Here is a 19,956-nt window from a genome sequence, read left to right as displayed (position 1 = left end):
TACCTACCTAAGAGAGCAAATAACTGAAAACTAATTTGGTTTTAAATAAGAGAAGAAATTAATTTCCAGTAAATGTCAAGTTTTGAGTCTCCTTTCATTTCCCTCAGCCTTCATTACCAACAGTAGCAAGAACTGAAAATGCCATATAACAATACACACTTCAAACCATTTCATCAGATCAGAAATTTACAGGACAGTAAACTACCAGTTTCTTAATATTTTACATTTATTTTTCATTCAATCCATTATCAAAGATTATAAAAACTACTACATTTATTTTACACAGGACAGATTTAGCACTGAATGACATCATGAGTAAATATGAATAGGCGAGTCAATTAATAAAACAAAACAGTGCTCTATACACCGTAAAAAAAAATATCACAGACATGAAAACTACGAACCTCAGGTACTGATCATCTTTACATTCAATAAATATACACACACATATATTTACAAGGGAACTGTACAGCAGAAATTTGGTTTACTTATTCCTGCATTTCCCCCTTACGTCCGATCTTAACAGACAACCAATGCTGGAAAATTTATTGACAAGCAATGCAACAAATTATACATTTTAATAAATGTCTAGCATGCCTTGGGATGATATGCGCGTAAAAAATCTTGGGAGGAACTGCAAACCACCCAATTTTGGAATACAATAAAATGGACCTTTTTGGCAGTGGCCTGCTAGTATTGGAATGTGTGTCAGCAACACACCAAACCTTGGCCTGAGAGACCTTTAACCAAAGCTGAAATAAAGTTACTATTTATGCAGAGTGTCAACCCCAAGCCTGACTTTTGCAGTAATGTATGACTAACTTTCCATCAATTCCATAACATTCATAAAGATTTCCCACTGTATTATCAGGTGCAGGTGCAAAAGCTTGGTTGACATACAGGAACTGTAAAGAAAGAAATGAAATTAATATAACACAAATAGTAAAACACTAAATTTTAATGTTCTAAAAAGAATCTGAACCATATTTTGAAAAACAGCAATAACTAAAGAATTTCAACAAACAAGGTCACACAAGACAAGTTACTATATGACAAATTTTATTAAGATCAATCTCAAATGTAAATGCTGATGTTCAGACTTACTAAAGATTCCGACTTCTCAAGTCTCAAATGCTTTTTAAAAAACTCTGTTATCCATCCAATTTTTTTATCTGGTTCAACAGCCCATCTCTTCCGTTTCAGAATTGGGGCATTTCCAGTTGCCTTCATCAGAATATCAACTATAACAAAAAGTAAATGAACTGTTACAACTTGGGAAGAAATGTTTGTAGCAAGTTCACAAATATCAATCAAGGATGTCGGGCATTTTAATGAGTTTCAATATGTTTAACCTAATACAGAAAATCATCATAAAAATATCAAGAGAAAATTACATTACTTATGGATAACACACACATTTTGATCTAGCAATGTAGGAACAGATAAGACTGCTACTTACAGTAAAGAAAACATGCTAAGTAGCAGACAGGTGCAATTAAAAGAACTTAAACATAAGCCTTAGGCCACAGCCTTCACCAGAAAAAGAGAAACAAACACCATTCATTCACACAAGCAAGCATACCTCACACACACGGCCACCAACTCCGGCAGCATATTTTGATCTGACACAATAAATATCATACATAGCACAACTCAAAATTACAAAGAAACATCCATATCTTCATTTACTCTTTTTATCTTGTTATTCTTCTTTGAAAATACGGTTCGATATATAATAAATCTACTCAGCAAGCAACAGCACGAGAAGGCATATTTACAACTAATGGAAATGTGTAAACTTTCAGAGCCAGTGGCTTGCTCTTCTGGCAGAAGGTTTAAACGGAAAGTAAGAGAGATGAGGGAAAAGGACTGGCAAGGTTTAGGAAATGGTGGGAATTACAGTAAAACCGTCCGAACACAGGTCTAGGAAAACTTACAGCACAGGATGAGAAGGAACAACTGACTGCTGGGGACTGCACCAGACAAGATTTGAAAACCCAAGAGCTTAAATATGGAAGACTGGGAAGTAAGCAAGACACAGATTATTTACAAAGCATCGTGCAAGAGTTAATAAGAGCAGTAAGTGCATTATATGTGGCAGACAGGTGTAAAAGCCTTAAATGCACTATATGTGGCAGACAGGTGTGGTTGGGATGGGAAAAAAAATAGACTGGTCAGAAAATAAAACATACAGAAAACCAAAAGGGAGAGAAGAAAAGGAATAGTTGCTGGAAAGAAATGCTGAAATCAAAGCAAAATTGATAACTTGGTGGAAGTCATAACAATGTAGAAGTCTGAACAATGTTTACCTAATGGCAGGTACATGGCATGGTCATTTCACAGGTAGCTCTCCCTTTTGTAGTAGTTTTTTTGCAAATTACAGGGCTGGTATAGATGGTGGTAGGAGGGTGCATAGGGCAAGTCTTACATCAGGGATGGTCACAAGGGTAGGAGCCATAGGATATGGAAATGGGTGCAAAAAGAGCATAGTACCCAATCAGGATATTGCAGTGATTTGAGGGGGGAGGGGGGGGCTGATGAAAAGTAATTTAAGTGTGGCGGGCAAAATTTCAGACAGAGTGAACCACATTTCAGGGCATGATTTTAAGAAGTCATAGTCCTGTTGGAGCAGCTGATAACACATTCAAGACCACGACAGTACTTAGTTGTTGTTTGGAGGGATCAGTAGTAACAGCATTGGATGTAATGGCCCAGGAAATCTGCTTTTGAACTAGGTTCTCAGGTTTTCAAGTCCCATCTGGTGCAGTCACAAACAGTTAGGCTCCCCTTACCTGGAGTTCTAGATGTCCCAGTTTTTTTTTTTTTGCGGGGTGGGGGGGGGGGGGGGGGAAGGGGGGGGTTAAAGGGACCAAGCTGCAAGGTCATTAGTCCTTTCATTCTATATACGTATCAAACCAGAAACAATCCTCAGAGGAAGGATACAAAAGGCAAATCTCGTAAGCCCAACTGAAATCAAGAAACAATAAGACAGAGATAAAAAGCAAGGAGAAGTAGGAGAGGAGTAAGAGGGAGTAAGGTGGGAAGTTACTCTGCCCAGAATGTGGTTGGAGGACCCTAAGACATGGTATGGAGTGGAAGCCATACCCTCTGCATCTGACCAGCACCACCTCCGCACCCTCTGTTACCCCCAGAAAATGAGCAGCACAGAGAAGATGGTAAAATTTTAGGAATGACAAAACATTAAAAACAGAAACTATAAGGAGCATAAAAAGTTGGGAAGGGTAAGAGCCAGTCCAGACCACTGAGCAATGGCCACTGTAGGTCACCTGGGCCAGAGCAGATGGTCAATGAGGCCAACCTCACAGAGACAAGTGGAAATTGCCAACCTCACAGAGACAAGTGGACATTGCCTTCTCAAGTAAAAAATAAAACCAGGTCAGTCACATCATCCGCTAGCACCAGAGAGAGCATGTTAGGAAGTTTATGGGGACTTTTAAGTGAATAATTGAAAAAATCTATTTCTTTAATTTTTGTCTTAAAAATTTCTTTGTAGTTTTCTTTAATTTTTGTATTAAAAATTTCTCTGTAGTTTTCTGAATGAGACAAAGTTTACTTCCAGGAAAATGGACCACAGAAAGTTAGAGGAATTTAAAAGTGGCTGCACACACCACGACATCCCCAAGGCACACAGCCAGTTCTGTTAAAAATAAAGTTTTGCTCTCATTTGTTTCATTTTTTTTTCTTTTTAGTCCCTTAAGTTGGCTAATCTGCAAAATCTTTATAGTTTCTTATCTTTTGGTTATACAGAGAGTTTAGTTTTTGTTTGCTGTTGTTTTGGTGTGAATATTTTGTTTACATCATCAAAGTAATTGTGTGCCTGAGTTTCTTATTCCACTTGAAAACAATGGGAAGAATTAAGAAGTTTGGTTTTAAACAAAGTAAATTTTATGGAAGTCAGTTCACCAAATGGATTAACTCTGCTAATTCTGAAATACAACATGATAGAACACTAATCAACTTCAACTACTGTGCTCTCATGGACTTACCTCCCCCTGCTAAGGTTTGACAGATACAATAAAATTATTCTACAGACTTTAGAAGAAGTAACAAATGATAGCATGAAAAATGCTGTTCAGGAAACTATAGACGTGAATGACAGCAATACATGTATGTCTGCAGCCCTGTATGCATCCTGGCAATGAAGAGGCCATAGTTCCCTAAATGGTGTAGTGACATCTACCTCCTTGGACAATAGTAAAGTCATTGATGTGGAATGTATTACCAAGTACTGTCATAGCTGTACTAGTGAAACTGAAAATCATAAATATTTGATTAATTTTTGTGGTTACGGTGGAGGGATGGAATCTGAAGGTATTGTGAAGACATTTCACACGTCAGTGGGGAAATATGGTGTGATGTATACATCTTACCCAGAAGATGGAGACTCAAAAGGGTACCAAAAAGTTTGTGAATCCGAACCTTGTGCCGACACAAAAACTAAAAAAAATGGACTGTGTTGGGCATGTCCAGAAAAGGTTAGGTACAAGATTGAGGAACTTTATGAGGAATTTTATGGGAAAGAAATTAGGTGATGGTAAGTGCATTAGTGGACGTGATTGGTTTACAGACAAAGAAACGACAGGTTGCAGTATTATTATGGAAAAGCGATAAAACAAAATTAAAATGACCTTGAGGGAATGAAAAATGCAGTATGGGCTACCTTTTTTCATAAATCCTCCACAGATGACAACTCATGTCATGCACTCTGCCCACCTGGCAGTGATTCATGGTGTGGCTACCTGAGAGCTGTTATTCAAGGTGAGACCTACAACCATAAATATTCTTTGCCACTTGCTATAAAACCTATGTATAGGGATCTTAGTGACACAATATTATTAGAGAAATGTTTGCATGACAGGACTCAAAATTCAAATGAAAGAGTCACCAACTATATATGGGAATGGATACCAAAAAGTGCTCTAGAAGGACTAGATACTTTGAAAATAGGTGTGCTGGTCTATGTTTCAACGATGGTGCAGTGTCAAGGCTTAATGTTATGGAACTGATGGGAGTGCATCGTGGACTAAATATGCATGGAACTTTAATAGCCATTGACTGTAGGAAATTCTTCAAAGCATAAGAAACAGTGTTAAAAGCCACCAAAGAAGCAAGCATAAGAAATAGTCTCAAACAAGTTGAATATGGACTGGGATGCATGATTGCCTTGCAAGTTTAATAGGAAAAGCAAGTTTTAACTTTAATTTTCCGAAAGTTAAATTATTCCATGTTCTGGTACACTTTGGCTAAACACTATTAAAGATAGAGAGCTGCAATTTTGTACACTGTCTTAAAACATGCTTAACTAAAAAGTGGACTACTCTTGTGACTTACCTATGAAAATAAAATGTTTTATTGAAGAAAAACCCAGAATTCATTTCCAAAATTTTTGATAATCATATTTAAAACATTTTTGTAACACAATTTATGACAGAACCATCTTTTCAATAGTCTGCTTTAAAGATAATAATGTAAAGAACTTGCAAGAAAAAATAAACTTTCTACTTTGTTTGTATCTTGAGTAATGTGCAAGTATGCTGCATATAAATAATTAGCATGATTTATTTCACTTGCAACATAAAAATACAATTAAAAAAGTGTGAGAGCTAAAGCTGTGGTTCATGCATAAACATGTTCCCAAAAAGGTGTCTTAAAAGATGGTAAGCATTATATGGGGTTACATATCTTATTCTTTGAGTTACACTGTTTAGAAAACTGACAATTTTTTTCAAGGTTTCCCCTGGTATTCACAGACCAGTTACCTTAAGACATCATCCCACAGCAACCAACTTTGGACAGTCTAGTAAGACATGGGCCACTGCCAGCCAGGCACCACACTGGCAGAAAGATGGGTCTTCACAATGGAGAATGTGGCCATAGGCAGTCAAATATGGCCAATGTGTTGCCGACACAGGACTGTGGACTCCCTGTGAGAAGTGCGAAAAGAAAATTGCCACATGGTTGCGGTCTCATTTATTGCCCTCAGCTTGTTTGGGAGTCCAGAGCAGACCATTCTGAGTTCCAGACTTCCAACAGTTGACAGCACAGAGTAAATTGAAAGTCCAGTTCTGGGATGCCCATTTCCAAAATCAGCATCTCGGTAGCCAACTTTGCTAAATGGTCAGTATGTTTGTTCCCCCAGATCAAGACATGACTAGAGGTTCAAACAAAAGACGACTGGCCATCCAGCTTTATGGAGGTCAGGAAGAAGACCCAGAATAGTCGTGGCTAATGGGTGATGAGGATAGCACTGCACTGGTCTATAGCCCGAAGGCTGCGCAGAGAGTTGCTGCAGGTTAGAGGGATTTGCTAGTGCAATACAGAGCATGGCTAGGAACTTGTTTAATGGCCACCAATTCATCAGTGAAGACACTGCATCTACTCAGCAGGGAGCATAGTTCATTGCGCCTTGCACATGTGTATGCAAAGCCAGGTCAGCCAATGGCTATTAAGCTGCCAATGAATACCAGTTCTGAACTCAGAAACCCATCAAGGACAGCCAGCAAGCAACAAGCAGCAAAAATGTATGCGGTCAACAGAATCTGTTGGTTCAAAGGATAAATCAAGACATCCAAGGTCACACCACACACCATGCAGATGTACACTATGGTTCCCTGACAAGAGGTGACAATGGGGGAAGTTGGAGTTCAGAGCAGAGACACAGTTGTCAACCTACAATTGTGACCTCATTTCTGCGTCCCTGTTTGGGTGGGGGCAGCTCTCAGTATTGGGAAAAAGAACACAGTAGTGTGGATGCTCCGGAAATCTGCAAACATGTGTAACATAATTGAGTAACTGTTGTTGATGTCTGATCCACAATGAAGGGACCCCAGTCACCACGAGTAGGCTGCTCATGGAGCTAGTTCAATAGGCTCCTGTTGCAAATCAAATCCCACAGTGGTGTATTGGGTCCAGTGACCGCTATGTTGAGGCCAATACCGAACCATATGCCAGACTACCATAATCAAGACGGCACAGGATATGGGCTTTGTATAACCACATAAGGGTCCAGCTGGTGTCACTGTGGCAATGAAGTGTATTAAAGTGGAGCCAGCACATTTACTTAAATTTGCAAAAGTGGGGAAGACACATCATCTGGGCATTGAAGACCAGTCCCAAGAAGCACTAAGTCTCCACCAGATTGACTAATTGGTCGTCAACATAAAGTTCTGCTTTTGGAGGAACAGTTCAACATAAACAGAAGTGGATGACACGAGTCTTGGCAGCTGAAAACTGAATACAGCGAGTGAGGGCCTATAACTGTTCCTTTTGAATGGTATCCTGCAGTCACTGTTCAGCAACAGCCACACTACAGACGAGCAATAGCAAAAGCAAAAATAATAAGCATACAAGGAAGGTGATATGGAGGACCCGACAACTGCTTTTATACCACTGATGGGTACTAGAAAGAGAGGGACAGTCAATAACAAGCCCTAATAGACCACATTTGCTTCGATATGGGAGGATACTATGGAAGGCACCAACTCTAACCCAGAAAGTACAGTGCACAAGAAGTTCTGGGCAAAAATACGAAGTGGGCCCCAGAGACCCCACTCATGTAAGGTATCAAGCATGTGGTGTTGTAAGCCTTTTGTAGGCTGGTGAAGACAGCAATAACCTGTTGACATCGGGCAAAAGCTGTCCAGATGGCTCAATCCAGGCAAACCAAGTTATCAGCAGTGAAACAGCCTTGGTGAAAACCAGCCTGGGATGGAGGCAGAAGGTCCCAAGAGTTAAGAAAGCCAACACAGCCATCAGCTCACCTGCGTTCTAGCAACTTACAGAAAACATTGGTGAGACTTGGTTGGTTGGTTTGTGGGATTAAAGGGACCAGACTGCTTCGGTCATTGGTCCCTTTTTCCAAAACTTAAAAACATCCACACAGAATAAAAACGAAAAATGGAAAAGATGACAGACGATACAGGGCAAGAAAGACACAGACACAGATCAAACAAAACGATTTAAGATCTCACAGAGTGTGACAGTGGTTGGCCAACCATAGAGATAAAAAAGGAAAAGCCAACCACCGATAACACATTAAAAACTCAGTCTAAAATCGTAGGTCAAATGCCAGAATCAAAACAAAAAGGACATAAAAAACACTCAGATTAAGTGATAAAAACCCCCTGCCCGAATAAAACGCAAAACTAAGTCCACCATGGCAGAGTCATCTGTTAAAAGGGCAGTGAGCGTGTCAGGCAGTGCGAACGTCTGCCTGAGCACAGCTAAAAGTGGACACTCCAACAAAATGTGGACCACTGCCAAAACGGAGCCGCAGCGACATAAAGGTGGGTCCTCACGTCGCAATAGGTGGCCATGCGTCATCCATGTGTGCCCAATGCGCAGCCGACAGAGGACAACAGACTCCTTGCGATAGACCCGCAAGGAGGAGCGCCACACACCGGTAGCCTCCTCGATGGCCCGAAGTTTGTTTCGTGAAGGCAGGGCGCGCCATTCAGTGTCCCAAAGCACCAAAATTTTGCGGCGTAAGATCGCTCGCAAATCAGTCTCCGGGAGGCCAATGGCCAGAGATGGTTCACTGGTCGCCTCTTTCGCCAGGCGGTCTACATGTTCATTGCCAGGTATCCCAACATGGCCTGGGGTCCACACAAATACCACTGAGGGGCCGCAACGGGCAAGAGTATGCAGGGACTCCTGGATAGCCATCACCAGACGAGAACGAGGGAAGCACTGGCCGACAGCTTGTAAACTGCTCAGGGAGTCGCTACAGATAACAAAGGACTGACCTGAGCAGGTGCAGATATACTCTAGGGCATGAAAGATAGCGACCAGCTCAGCAGTGAAAAAGCTGCAGCCAGCCGGCAAGGATCGTTGTTCGTAATGGTCCCCTACAGTTAGAGCATAACCGACCCAACCAGCGACCATCGAACCGTCAGTGTATACAACACTAGAGCCCTGATACGTGGCTACAATGGAATAAAAGCGGCGGCAGAAGGCCTCCGGAGGGACTGAGTCCTTCGGGCCCTGTGCCAATTTGAGCCGAAGGCAAGGGCGAGGCACACACCACAGGGGTGTACGCAGAGGGGCCTGGAAAGAAGGTGGAACAGGGTAAACCCCAAGCCCAGAGAGAAGCTCTCAGACGCGGACAGCGATTGTACAACCCGACCGGGGCCGACGTTCTGGGAGATGGACGACTGACTGCGGGAACAGGAGACGATAATTTGAATGCCAGGGGAAGCTACAAACATGGGCAGCATAAGCGGCCAGTAAATGTTGGCGCCTTAACCGCAGTGGAGGGACACCTGCCTCCACAAGTATGCTGTCAACTGGGCTGGTCCGGAAGGCACCAGTGGCAAGTCGTATTCCGCTGTGTAGGATTGGGTCCAGTACCCGCAACGCAGATGGGGATGCTGAGCCATAAGCCAGGCTCCCATAATCCAGACGAGACTGGATTAATGCCTGGTAGAGCCGTAAGAGGGTAGATGCGCTACAGCCCAAGACTGCGCCTTGCGGATAGCGCCCTGCAACTGACGTTCAGCAGCTGCAATGCCATTAGAGCTATAGTAAAGGCAGAAGTCGTCAGCATACAAAGACGCTGAGACAGACGTTCCCACTGGCGCAGCGAGCCCGTTAATTGCTATTAAAAACAGGCAGACACTTAAAACAGATCCCTGTGGCAACCCGTTCTCCTGTAACTCTGAAGGAACTATGAGAGGCCTCAACTTGCACGTGGAAGATACGATGTGCCAGAAAATTGCGTATGAAAATCGGCAGCGGACCCCAAGACCCCAATCATGAAGTGTAGAGAGGATGTGATGGCGCCACGTAGTATCGTACGCCTTCCACATGTCGAAAAAGACAGCGACCAGGTGCTGACGGCGGGCAAAGGCCGTACAGATGGCTGACTACAGGCTCACTAGATTGTTGGCGGCAGAGCAGCCTTTACGGAACCCACCCTGAGACGGAGCCAGGAGGCCCCGTGACTCGAGTACCAAACTCAATCGCCGGCTCACCATCCGTTCGAGCAACTTGCAAAGAACGTCGGTGAGGCTAATTGGGTGGTAGCTGTCCACCTCCAAAGGATTCTTGCCAGGTTTCAAAACGGGGATAACAATGCTTTCCCGCCATTGCGACGGAAACTCACCCTCAACCCAGAGACGGTTGTCAAGGTCGAGGAGCCGTCGCTGGCAGTCCACTGAAAGGTGTTTCAGCATCTGACAGTGGATGCGATCTGGCCCAGGAGCGGTATCAGGGCAAGCGGCTAGGGCACTGTGAAATTCCCACTCACTGAATGGAACATTGTAGGATTCAGGATGGTGGGTGCGAAATGAAAGGCTCCGACGTTCCATCCGCTCTTTAATGGAGCGGAAGGCCGGTGGGTAATTCGCAGAAGCAGAACTCAGAGTAAAATGCTCTGCCAAGCGGTTGGCAATTACGTCGGAGTCAATACAAACTGCTCCGTTCAGTGAGAGCGCAGGGACGCTGACAGCGGTCCGATAGCCATAGAGGCGTTGAATCTTGGCCCAGACCTGCGATGGAGTGACATGGAGGCCAATGGTGGACACATACCACTCCCAGCACTCCTGCTTGCGTTGGCGGATAAGGCGGCGGGCTCGCGCACGCAGCCGTTTGAAGGCGATGAGGTGTTCTATGGAGGGACATTGCTTGTGACGCTGGAGCGCCTGCCAGCGGTCTTTAATCACTTCAGCGATCTCAGGCGATCACCAAAGCACAGTCCTCTGCCGAGGGGACCCAGAAGAACAGGGAATGGCAGATTTTGCAGCAGTAATGATGCCGGTGCTGACCGAGTGAACCACCGCATCAATGTAATCATTCGAGAGAGGCTCAATAGCGGCAGTGGAGGAGAACAAGTCCCAGTCATCCTTATTCATAGCCCACCTGCAAGGGCGCCCAGAAGACTGACGCTGTGGCAGTGACAGAAAGATTGGAAAGTGGTCACTACCACACAGGTCGTCATGCACACTCCATTGGACAGACGGTAAGAGGCTAGGGCTGCAGATCGAAAGGTCAATGGCAGAGTATGTGCCATGCGCCACAATGAAGTGGTTGAAGGCACCATCATTTAAAATCTAAAGATCGAGCTGCGCCAATAAATGTTCAATGGTGGCACCTCGACCTGTTGCCACTGACCCACCCCACAGAGGGTTATGGACGTTGAAGTCGCCCAGTAACAAGAAAGGTGGCGGCAATTGGGCTATCAGCGCAGCCAGGACATGCTGTGCGACATCACCATCCGGTGGAAGGTAAAGACTGCAGACGGGAACAGCCTGTGGCGTCCACACCCGAACAGCGACAGCCTCTAAAGGTGTTTGTAGAGGGACAGACTCGCTGTGAAGTGAGTGAAGGACATAGATGCAGACGCCACCAGACACCCTTTCATAAGCTGCCCGGTTCTTACAATAACCCCGATAGCCACGGAGGGCGGGGGTTCGCATAGCTGGAAACCAAGTTTCCTGAAGAGCAATGCAGAAGAAAGGGTGAAGGCTGATAAGTCGTCAGAACTCAGCTAGATGGTGGAAGAAACCACTGGAGTTTCACTGGAGGATGATATTTTCCATGGCTCAGAAAGGTGTGAAGGGACTGGAGAGGCAGATTACGCCGCTGGGTCACCTGCTGCCTCCGATGGGGCACCTGCACAAGTGCTATCCATTGCGTCTGAGGGACCGGCAAGATCGAGGTCCTCAGCAGACGCAAGAAATCTCCACCTCATCCTCAGACGCGGAGCCTGTAGGTAGTGGTGGAGTAGGTGCCACCGCAGGTGCCTTGGTCTTACGGGTCATCAATTTTGCTTTCTCTCGCTGTTCCTTAGGTTGCCGTTGCTTGGAGGGCTTAGTGGAGTCAGTCTCCGGGACCGAAGATGAGCGCGAAGCTCGACGACCAGCGACCTGTGGATTCTTCAGCCACTGGTGGGTGTCTGCTGTGCCGCTGGTAGGAACCTGGGAAAGGAGTGACGCAAGGGATCCCTTCCGAGCGAGAGCGGGTAGTAGGAGTAATCCATCGAACTACAGACCTATATCACTGACGTCGGTTTGCAGTAGGGTTTTGGAGCGTATACTGTATTCAAACATTATGAATCACCTCGAGGGGAACGATCAATTGATACGTAATCAGCATGGTTTCAGAAAACATCGCTCTTGTGCAATGCAGCTAGCTCTTTATTCGCACGAAGTAATGGCCGCTATCGACATGGGATCTCAAGTTGATTCCGTATTTCTACATTTCCAGAAAGCTTTTGACACCGTTCCTCACAAGCGACTTCTAATCAAGCTGCGGGCCTATGGGGTATCGTCTCAGTTGTGCAACTGGATTCGTGATTTCCTGTCAGGAAGGTCGCAGTTCGTAGTAATAGACGGCAAATCATCGAGTAAAACTGAAGTGATATCAGGTGTTCCCCAGGGAAGCGTCCTGGGACCTCTGCTGTTCCTGATCTATATAAATGACCTGGGTGACAATCTGAGCAATTCTCTTAGGTTGTTCGCAGATGATGGTGTAATTTATCGTCTAGTAAGGTCATCCGAAGACCAGTATCAGTTGCAAAGCGATTTAGAAAAGATTGCTGTACGGTGTGGCAGGTGGCAGTTGATGCTAAATAACGATAAGTGTGAGGTGACCCACATGAGTTCCAAAAGAAATCCGTTGGAATTCGATTACTCGATAAATAGTACAATTCTCAAGGCTGTCAATTCAACTAAGTACCTGGGTGTAAAAATTACAAACAACTTCAGTTGGAAAGACCACATAGATAATATTGTGGGGAAGGCGAGCCAAAGGTTGCGTTTCATTGGCAGGACACTTAGAAGATGCAACAAGTCCACTAAAGAGACAGCTTACACTACACTCGTTCGTCCTCTGTTAGAATATTGCTGCGCGGTGTGAGATCCTTACCAGGTGGGATTGACCGAGGACATTGAAAGGGTGCAAAAAAGGGCAGCTCGTTTTGTATTATCGCGTAATAAGGGAGAGAGAATGGCAGATATGATATGCGAGTTGGGATGGAAGTCATTAAAGCAAAGACTACTTCGCCGCGGCGAGATCTATTTACGAAATTTCAGTCACCAACTTTCTCTTCCGAATGCGAAAATATTTTGTTGAGCCCAACCTACATAGGTAGGAATGATCATCAAAATAAAATAAGAGAAATCAGAGCTCAAACAGAAAGGTTTAGGTGTTCATTTTTCCTGCGCACTGTTCGGGAGTGGAATGGTAGGGAGATAGTATGATTGCGGTTCGATGAACCCTCTGCCAAGCACTTAAATGTGAATTGCAGAGTAATCATGTAGATGTAGAAGCTGAAGTAGACGGACGCTTCTCCGGCTTAGAAGTGGGGACTGGCGTCCCCGATGGTTGGGGGGGTTGCTCCTGAAGGAGATGGAGCAAGAGCAACAGGGAGTGAAGTGCCCCCCACAATCAAGGGGGCCGATGGATGCTGACCGATCTTAGAGCCAGCCGTATGTGATGATGGGAGAACCGTTGTTGCAGCAGCAGCGTAGGTCGGCGTCATTGGCACAGGATGGAGCCTCTCATATTTCCGCTTAGCCTCGGAGTAGGCCAGGCGGTCCAGGGGGAATGGTGTTCTCCACACTTAACGCAGATGGAAGACGGAGCACATGGAGTATTGGGATGCGAAGGACGTCCACAATCTCGACATGTGATGCCAGAAGTACAGCGGGATGACATGTGCCCGAACTTCCAGCATTTAAAATACCGCAATGGAGGAGGGATATACGGTTTCACATAACAGCAGTAAACCATCACCTTGACCTTTTCGGGTAAGACGTCACCCTCGAAGACCAAGATGAAGGCACCGGTGGCTACCTGTGTATCCCTCGGACCTCGATGGACGCGCCGGACGAAGTGAACACCTCATCGTTCTAGGTTGGCGCGTAGTTCATCGTCCAACTGCAGAAGAAGATCCCTGTGGAATATAATACCCTGGACCATGTTTAAACTCTTATGGGGCGTGTTGGTGACAGAAACATCGCCCAACTTGTCGCAAGTGAGCAACCTCCGTGACTGGGCAGAGGATGCTGTTTTGATGAGAACTGACCCCAGAGCGCATTTTGGACAAGCCCTCCACCTCCCCGAACTTGTCCTCTAAATGCTTCACAAAAAACTGGGGCTTGGTCGACATAAATGATTCCCCATCAACTCGCGTACACACGAGGTACCAGGGTGAATAATCTCCACTGCCTTCTTTAGCCATACGTTCCTCCCATGGAGTGGCCAGGGAGGGAAATGATCTAGGATCAAATTTCTTCCCATTGAGGTTAGACCTCGATCACTTAGAGACTGCTGGTGGAGGCCCACCAGCGAGAGATGATGTACCACGCTTCATTGCGGGTCATCCGCCCTGATGCCACCCACTCCAACCAGGGGCTCTCCCCACGGGCACCACCCAGCCACAGCAAAGACCACCTGGCAGGATAGCCTTTGCCGAGAGTCCCGATGCCCCAGAGGGATAGGCATCTACTCCTCGGCATATGTAGGGAGGTAGCAGCTCAGGCATCAGCAGTGTGATCCCTGTGTAGTCAGAGGGCTACCACCAAGAGGGTACATGACGACCCCACCACAACAGACTGGCTACCACGCTGGTTGTCGGGTGTCGAATAACCATTAATAAAGGGAGCAAAGATGGAAGTGCACTATGGATGGAATGTAGGCTACCCGGAACACACTGTAACTGATGTGGCCGGAAGCTCAGTGTAAGTCCAACTCCATGACAATAACGAATATGCCAGATCTTGGGGCAAGATGGATATAGAATGCACCACGTAAGGCATCCTTCCCCAAATGGTACGTACTAACGGAAAATTTGGAAAGGTAGTAGTCAAACCCCATAGGGGACCATCACATTATAGGCTGAACAGTTGAGACTCCTCTTAGTCACCTCTTACGAGAGGCAGGAATACCGCGGGCCTATTCTTACCACCGACTCGCAGGGGGGTTGGTGAGACTAACTGGGTTATAGCTGCCCATCTCTAGAGGGTACTTAATCGGTTTCAGTACCAAGATGACAATGCTTTCTCACTATTGAGGCATGAACTCAGCCTCACTCCAGATACGGCTAATGATGGTAAGGAGATGCTGCTGACAGTCCACCCACAGGTGTTTGAGCATTTGGTTGTGGATGCAGTCAGGTGCTGGGGCTTTATCAGGGTAAAGGGATAGGGCACTGAAGAATTCCCACTCATGGAATGGAGCATTATGTGGCTCTAGGTGGCGAGTAGTGACGGATAAGTGCACTCACCCCATCTACGGTTTGTGGACACAAAAGGTTTATTAATAGTTCTCAAATGCAGAGTAAAATACTCGGTGTGACAGCATCAGAGCCAGTGAAGACAGCACCATTCAATGAAACGCCAGGTACACCTGCAGGGGACTGGTACCTGTAACAGTGATCTTCGCCCAAACCTGTGAAGGAGGGATACGTGGTCCAATGGTTGAAATGTACCATTACCAACATTCTTGCTTGTGTCGTTTTATTAGGTGAAGCCATTATGGACAGTAAAATCCTGAGATGCTCTTACTCAAAACAACTGCAGCCTCCAAAGTTGTATCAAGAGGCACATGTTCGCTACATAAAACAGAGTCCTGAACAAAAGTGCAAACGCCAGCTAACATCCTATCATAGTCGGCGTGAGTCTTAAAATATCCCTACTAGCCAGCCAAGAAAGGCAGGGGTACATGTTGCTGGAAAGCAAGTTTCCTGAATGGCAGTGCAGAAAACAGGAGAATTGTTTAACAAATGTCATAGTTCAGCCAGGTGGTGGGAAAAACCGCAACAGTTCCACTGGGGAGAATCATGCTGCTGGTATACTTTGAGGGTGAGAAGAGACCAAGGAGGTAGGTTTTGCCCCATGGTCACCATCTGCTACCAGTTGAGAGGTTCTGGTATCAACACACACAGGTTCCGTATCAACACACACAGGTTCCGAGACACATTATGCTGTGTGACCGGTAGCCTCAGAGGCCAGGGGACCTTCGCCTCAACCACAGAAACTTAACACATGGGATTGGGTAGTGTCAGGACCATTGGAGCGGAGTGAAGGCATTACTGTTGCCAAGATAGACTTGATGCCCAAGCCCACTACAGTATTTCATGTTTATATGCCAACTAGCCCTAAAGGTAACAAAGAGTTTGATAAAATACACAATGAGATAAAAGAAATTATTCTGATGGTTAAGGAAGATGAAAAGTTATTTAATAGGAGATTGGAATTAGATAGTAGAAGAATAAAGAGAAGGAAACGTAGGTGATTACGGACTGGGGCAAAGGAATTATGTACAGAGCACAATTTAATCATCGCTACCACTTGGTTTAAGAATCATGAAAGAAAGTTGTACACATGGAAGAGACCTGGAGACACTGGAAGGTTTCAGACTGATTATGGAATGGTATGACAGAGCTTCTGGGACCAGAATTTAAACTGTAAGATATTTCCAGGAGCAGATAGGGGCTCTGATCACAATTCACTGGTTATGAACTGCAGAGTAAAATAAAGAAAGTGTAAAAAGTTAGGAAAATAAGGGTGTGGGACCTAGATACATGGAAAGAACCAGAGGTGGTTGAAGGGTCCCAGAGGCGGCATTGACAAGGACAGTGCAAAGAAATACAGTAGAAGACAAAAGGGTAGTTTTGAGAGCAGAAATAGTGAAGGCAGAAGAGGATCAAAGAGATAAAAAGAGATGGGCTAGTAGGAATCCTTGGATAACACAGGAGATATTGAACTTAATTGATGAAAAGAGAAAATATAGAAATGTAGTAAATGAAACAGGCAAAAGAGAAAAGAAGCGTCTAAAAACTGAGATTGACAAGAAGTGCAAAACGGCTAAACAGCAATGGCTAAAGGACAAACCTAAGGACTTTGAAGCATATATCACTAGAAGGAAAGGTAGATGCTGCCTACAGGAAAGTTAGAGAGACCTTTGGAGAAAAGAGAAGCAACTGTATGAATATCAAGAGTATTTGTATGCATTGTAGGCATGTATGGAAGTGAAAATGCCACACAGCAATACTCTCTGATGTGCCGCATTGTACTAGGTATTCCGAGGAGGCCCTAGCAAAGTGAAGACAGGTCGGGCCTTGATCCACTCGCTGCCAGCATACACTGCATGCGTGAAGTTTGGCGCGCCATGGCCGGCCCTGATCTAGACCAACAAGATAAAATATTTGTGAGAATAGGCGGAGAATGTAAAAGAAAAACAAATAGGGTCAATGCAAGTGCTCACAATGGTGATATGACAACGGAAAAGCGAAGGATATGAACCAATTGTTGGTTGGTTGGTTGGTTGACTGATTGAATGAGGAAGGGACCGAACTAGGCCTATTACGTCATCAGTCGTTTTTTCCTCGAACACACAGGACTACATGACTGTAGATCAGGGATGACCTACAGTGCAAAACCCAGGGGAAATAAAGACCCCAAGGTCAATAAAGGCTAGATAAGGGGGAAAAAAGAAGAAAAAAATGAAAATAAGAAGAAAGGCACAAACCCCAGAAAGCAAAGTGCAATGAAGGGACTTATAAACATCGTATCAACCCCCATCACCACTTACCAGATGTAACCCATTCAGAAATTGCCTAGGAAAGACTAGCAATAAGACTGTCACAATCAGACACAGTATTTGCAAATGCTGAGGGTGATGCTGAACCGTATGCCAGACTCCCATAATCAGGGTGGGATTGTATCAGGGCTTTGTAAAGCTGCAGAAGAGTAGCACAATCTGCACTCCAGCTGGTGTTACAGTGGCAGCTAAGTACATTCAGGTACAGCAAGGACGATAATGTTATACGCATGGTAGAAGAGTTTTAAATATTGAATTTTCTTGTTTATATTTGAATTTGTTTACGAAACAGTTCTTTGAAGAATTTTTATGTCTGCATACATAAAAAAAATATTAATGTCTCTCATTATTGCTTGCATCTTTTCTTTTATTTCACTGAAGCTGCCTTTTCAATTTACAGTAACAGAATACGGATGTAACAACATTTGTGCACACAAACTGTCCTTGTCATTCTTTACACTGAAAAGACATTTAACAGTGATGTACAACATATGAATTAAGAAAATGATTGGTAACTCTTTTCAGTTCTCAACTGTTTACAGTTCTGACCTACAGGTCAACCAAAATATTTTCGTAAGATTTTTCACAGATAGATGTTGGTTTTTATTTCACAATTCTCTACAGTGTTGAATGTGGAAGGTATGCCTAAGTGTCATTTTCATTTTATTCTTTTTCTGTAAATAAAATGAGTTAGGATAATTTTCTTTGCACCTAAGATTGCTTCCTGGTATGCTCCAGGTATTTGAACATTTTAGTAACAGGAAGTTGAGAGACTCTACTGTCTATGTATAATTCTTGCTCCCCTCCCCCAAGTCACTTGGGGCCTATGGAAGGTACATTAGCGTGTTTGCTTTTCATTGTAATAGTTATTTTGTAGTTTTATTTTGAAATGCTCTACACCCAGGAGGATCTCCTCATTATGCATTAATTGGAACGAAAAGTATGCTACATCTAATTTAAGTGGACAGGTAAGTTACCCAGTAAGTTACTTGAATCAAAAAGTTTATTGTACATACGATAACTGCATCGCCAAACTACCCTTCTTTGACATCTACTTCCCACCAAAAATATGCAAGGCGTAAAGTTTTGTTACAGACATCACTCAATACCACACCTCACGACAGTTGTTACATTTGAACACTTTTAACTTCAAGCTTCCGAACTAGCCTACTGAAATTTTGAAAGAGAAGTTACTCACAACTTTGTTCTATATGCTTGCAATTATTGTGGGGAAATAAAATTCTAATTTAATTGCAATTATTATAACCACTGCATTTTTAATTCATTTATTAACAAAGTGCCTTCCGTGTATTTGATGCGGAAGACATTTTACTTCTAAAGAACAATTACATACCAGTGGTACAAAATAGGGAAGCCAAGAAATCTGATGTTGATTTTTTCTCTTTTGTTGGATTTGCTGCTAAGTTAAGTTTGACGGTAGGGCCTACTGTTAAGCAAAGTAAACTCTGGCTTCGAAGGAATAACTGATAAAACGAGAAAGTGCGTCATACTGTGTATCAATCTAAATAACTTTTGACTTTTATACGTGTTTCTGTTTGTACAGAATGTTTTATTTTCCAAATTCAGTTAAACAAATGAGCCAAGGCAGAAATTTTCGACTTTTCAAGTAGGGGCATGCCCACTGTATGCAGACAGTCATACAATGAAAACTGACATGTTTCATCACTGTTTGATTGCCTCGGTAGTTTAGCATCGAATATGACAAGCACTACGACGAAACTTACAAAACCTAGGTACTGAAAAGACTTTCCCCGCAATGCTGAAAAACAACTAATAAACAAACGGAATTTGATAGCATTGCAGAATATATGAACACACTTCTTTGTTTGCATGCTCAAATTGGTCACATCGTTGCAGAGCAGTTATCTGAGCCCATTTGTATCAATTATTAGAAGTCTCTTAGCACTGCCTACCGTAGTCTCTACACAATTATGTGTTACAGTCCCGCTGCACGTTGTTATATGGATGTATTTCAGCGCTCAAAAAAGTTCTGATTTATGCTATATTAAGAACACACAATTGTAGGAAATGCAATTTACCGGGTCCAATGACATTTTGAACTCACTTTTATGTTTACTTGTTGGCTGCTGAGATGCTTCTGCAGTTGCATCTGTATGTGATTCCAATGACGTTTCAGATGCAACGCTGAGAGGTCTGCTCCCTTCAGGTTGTTCACTTTTGGCCACCTCTTGATTTTCCGACATTTTGCTTGCTACAACGTCTGCATCTTATGAATCAAACACATACTGCTACACAATAACAACTGTATCGTTCCCGATAATATTCGCCATTACTGACGAAGTCGCAACGGAGCTGGAATTAAATTTAACTTCTGGTAACAAGTGTTTCATTTACCATTTAAATTCCACA

At 43.9% G+C, this 19,956-nt stretch overlaps 1 protein-coding gene across 1 annotated transcript; it reads right to left on the bottom strand.

Moving 5' to 3' along the window:
- Positions 1-247: 247 nt before the first annotated feature.
- On the bottom strand, positions 248-19,945 carry LOC124619410 (autophagy protein 12-like). The gene is made up of 3 exons (XM_047145768.1): positions 19,652-19,945; positions 1,105-1,241; positions 248-905 (listed from the first exon to the last, which is right to left on the bottom strand). Exons 1-3 carry the CDS (start codon positions 19,788-19,790, stop codon positions 783-785), a joined length of 399 nt encoding a protein of 132 aa, XP_047001724.1. The 5' UTR covers positions 19,791-19,945; the 3' UTR covers positions 248-782.
- Between the last annotated feature and the right edge of the window lie 11 nt (positions 19,946-19,956).

This window comes from Schistocerca americana, chromosome 6 (assembly GCF_021461395.2).
Source record: "Schistocerca americana isolate TAMUIC-IGC-003095 chromosome 6, iqSchAmer2.1, whole genome shotgun sequence".
NCBI lineage: Eukaryota > Metazoa > Arthropoda > Insecta > Orthoptera > Acrididae > Schistocerca > Schistocerca americana.
This window is presented reverse-complemented; position numbering and strand designations above follow the sequence as displayed.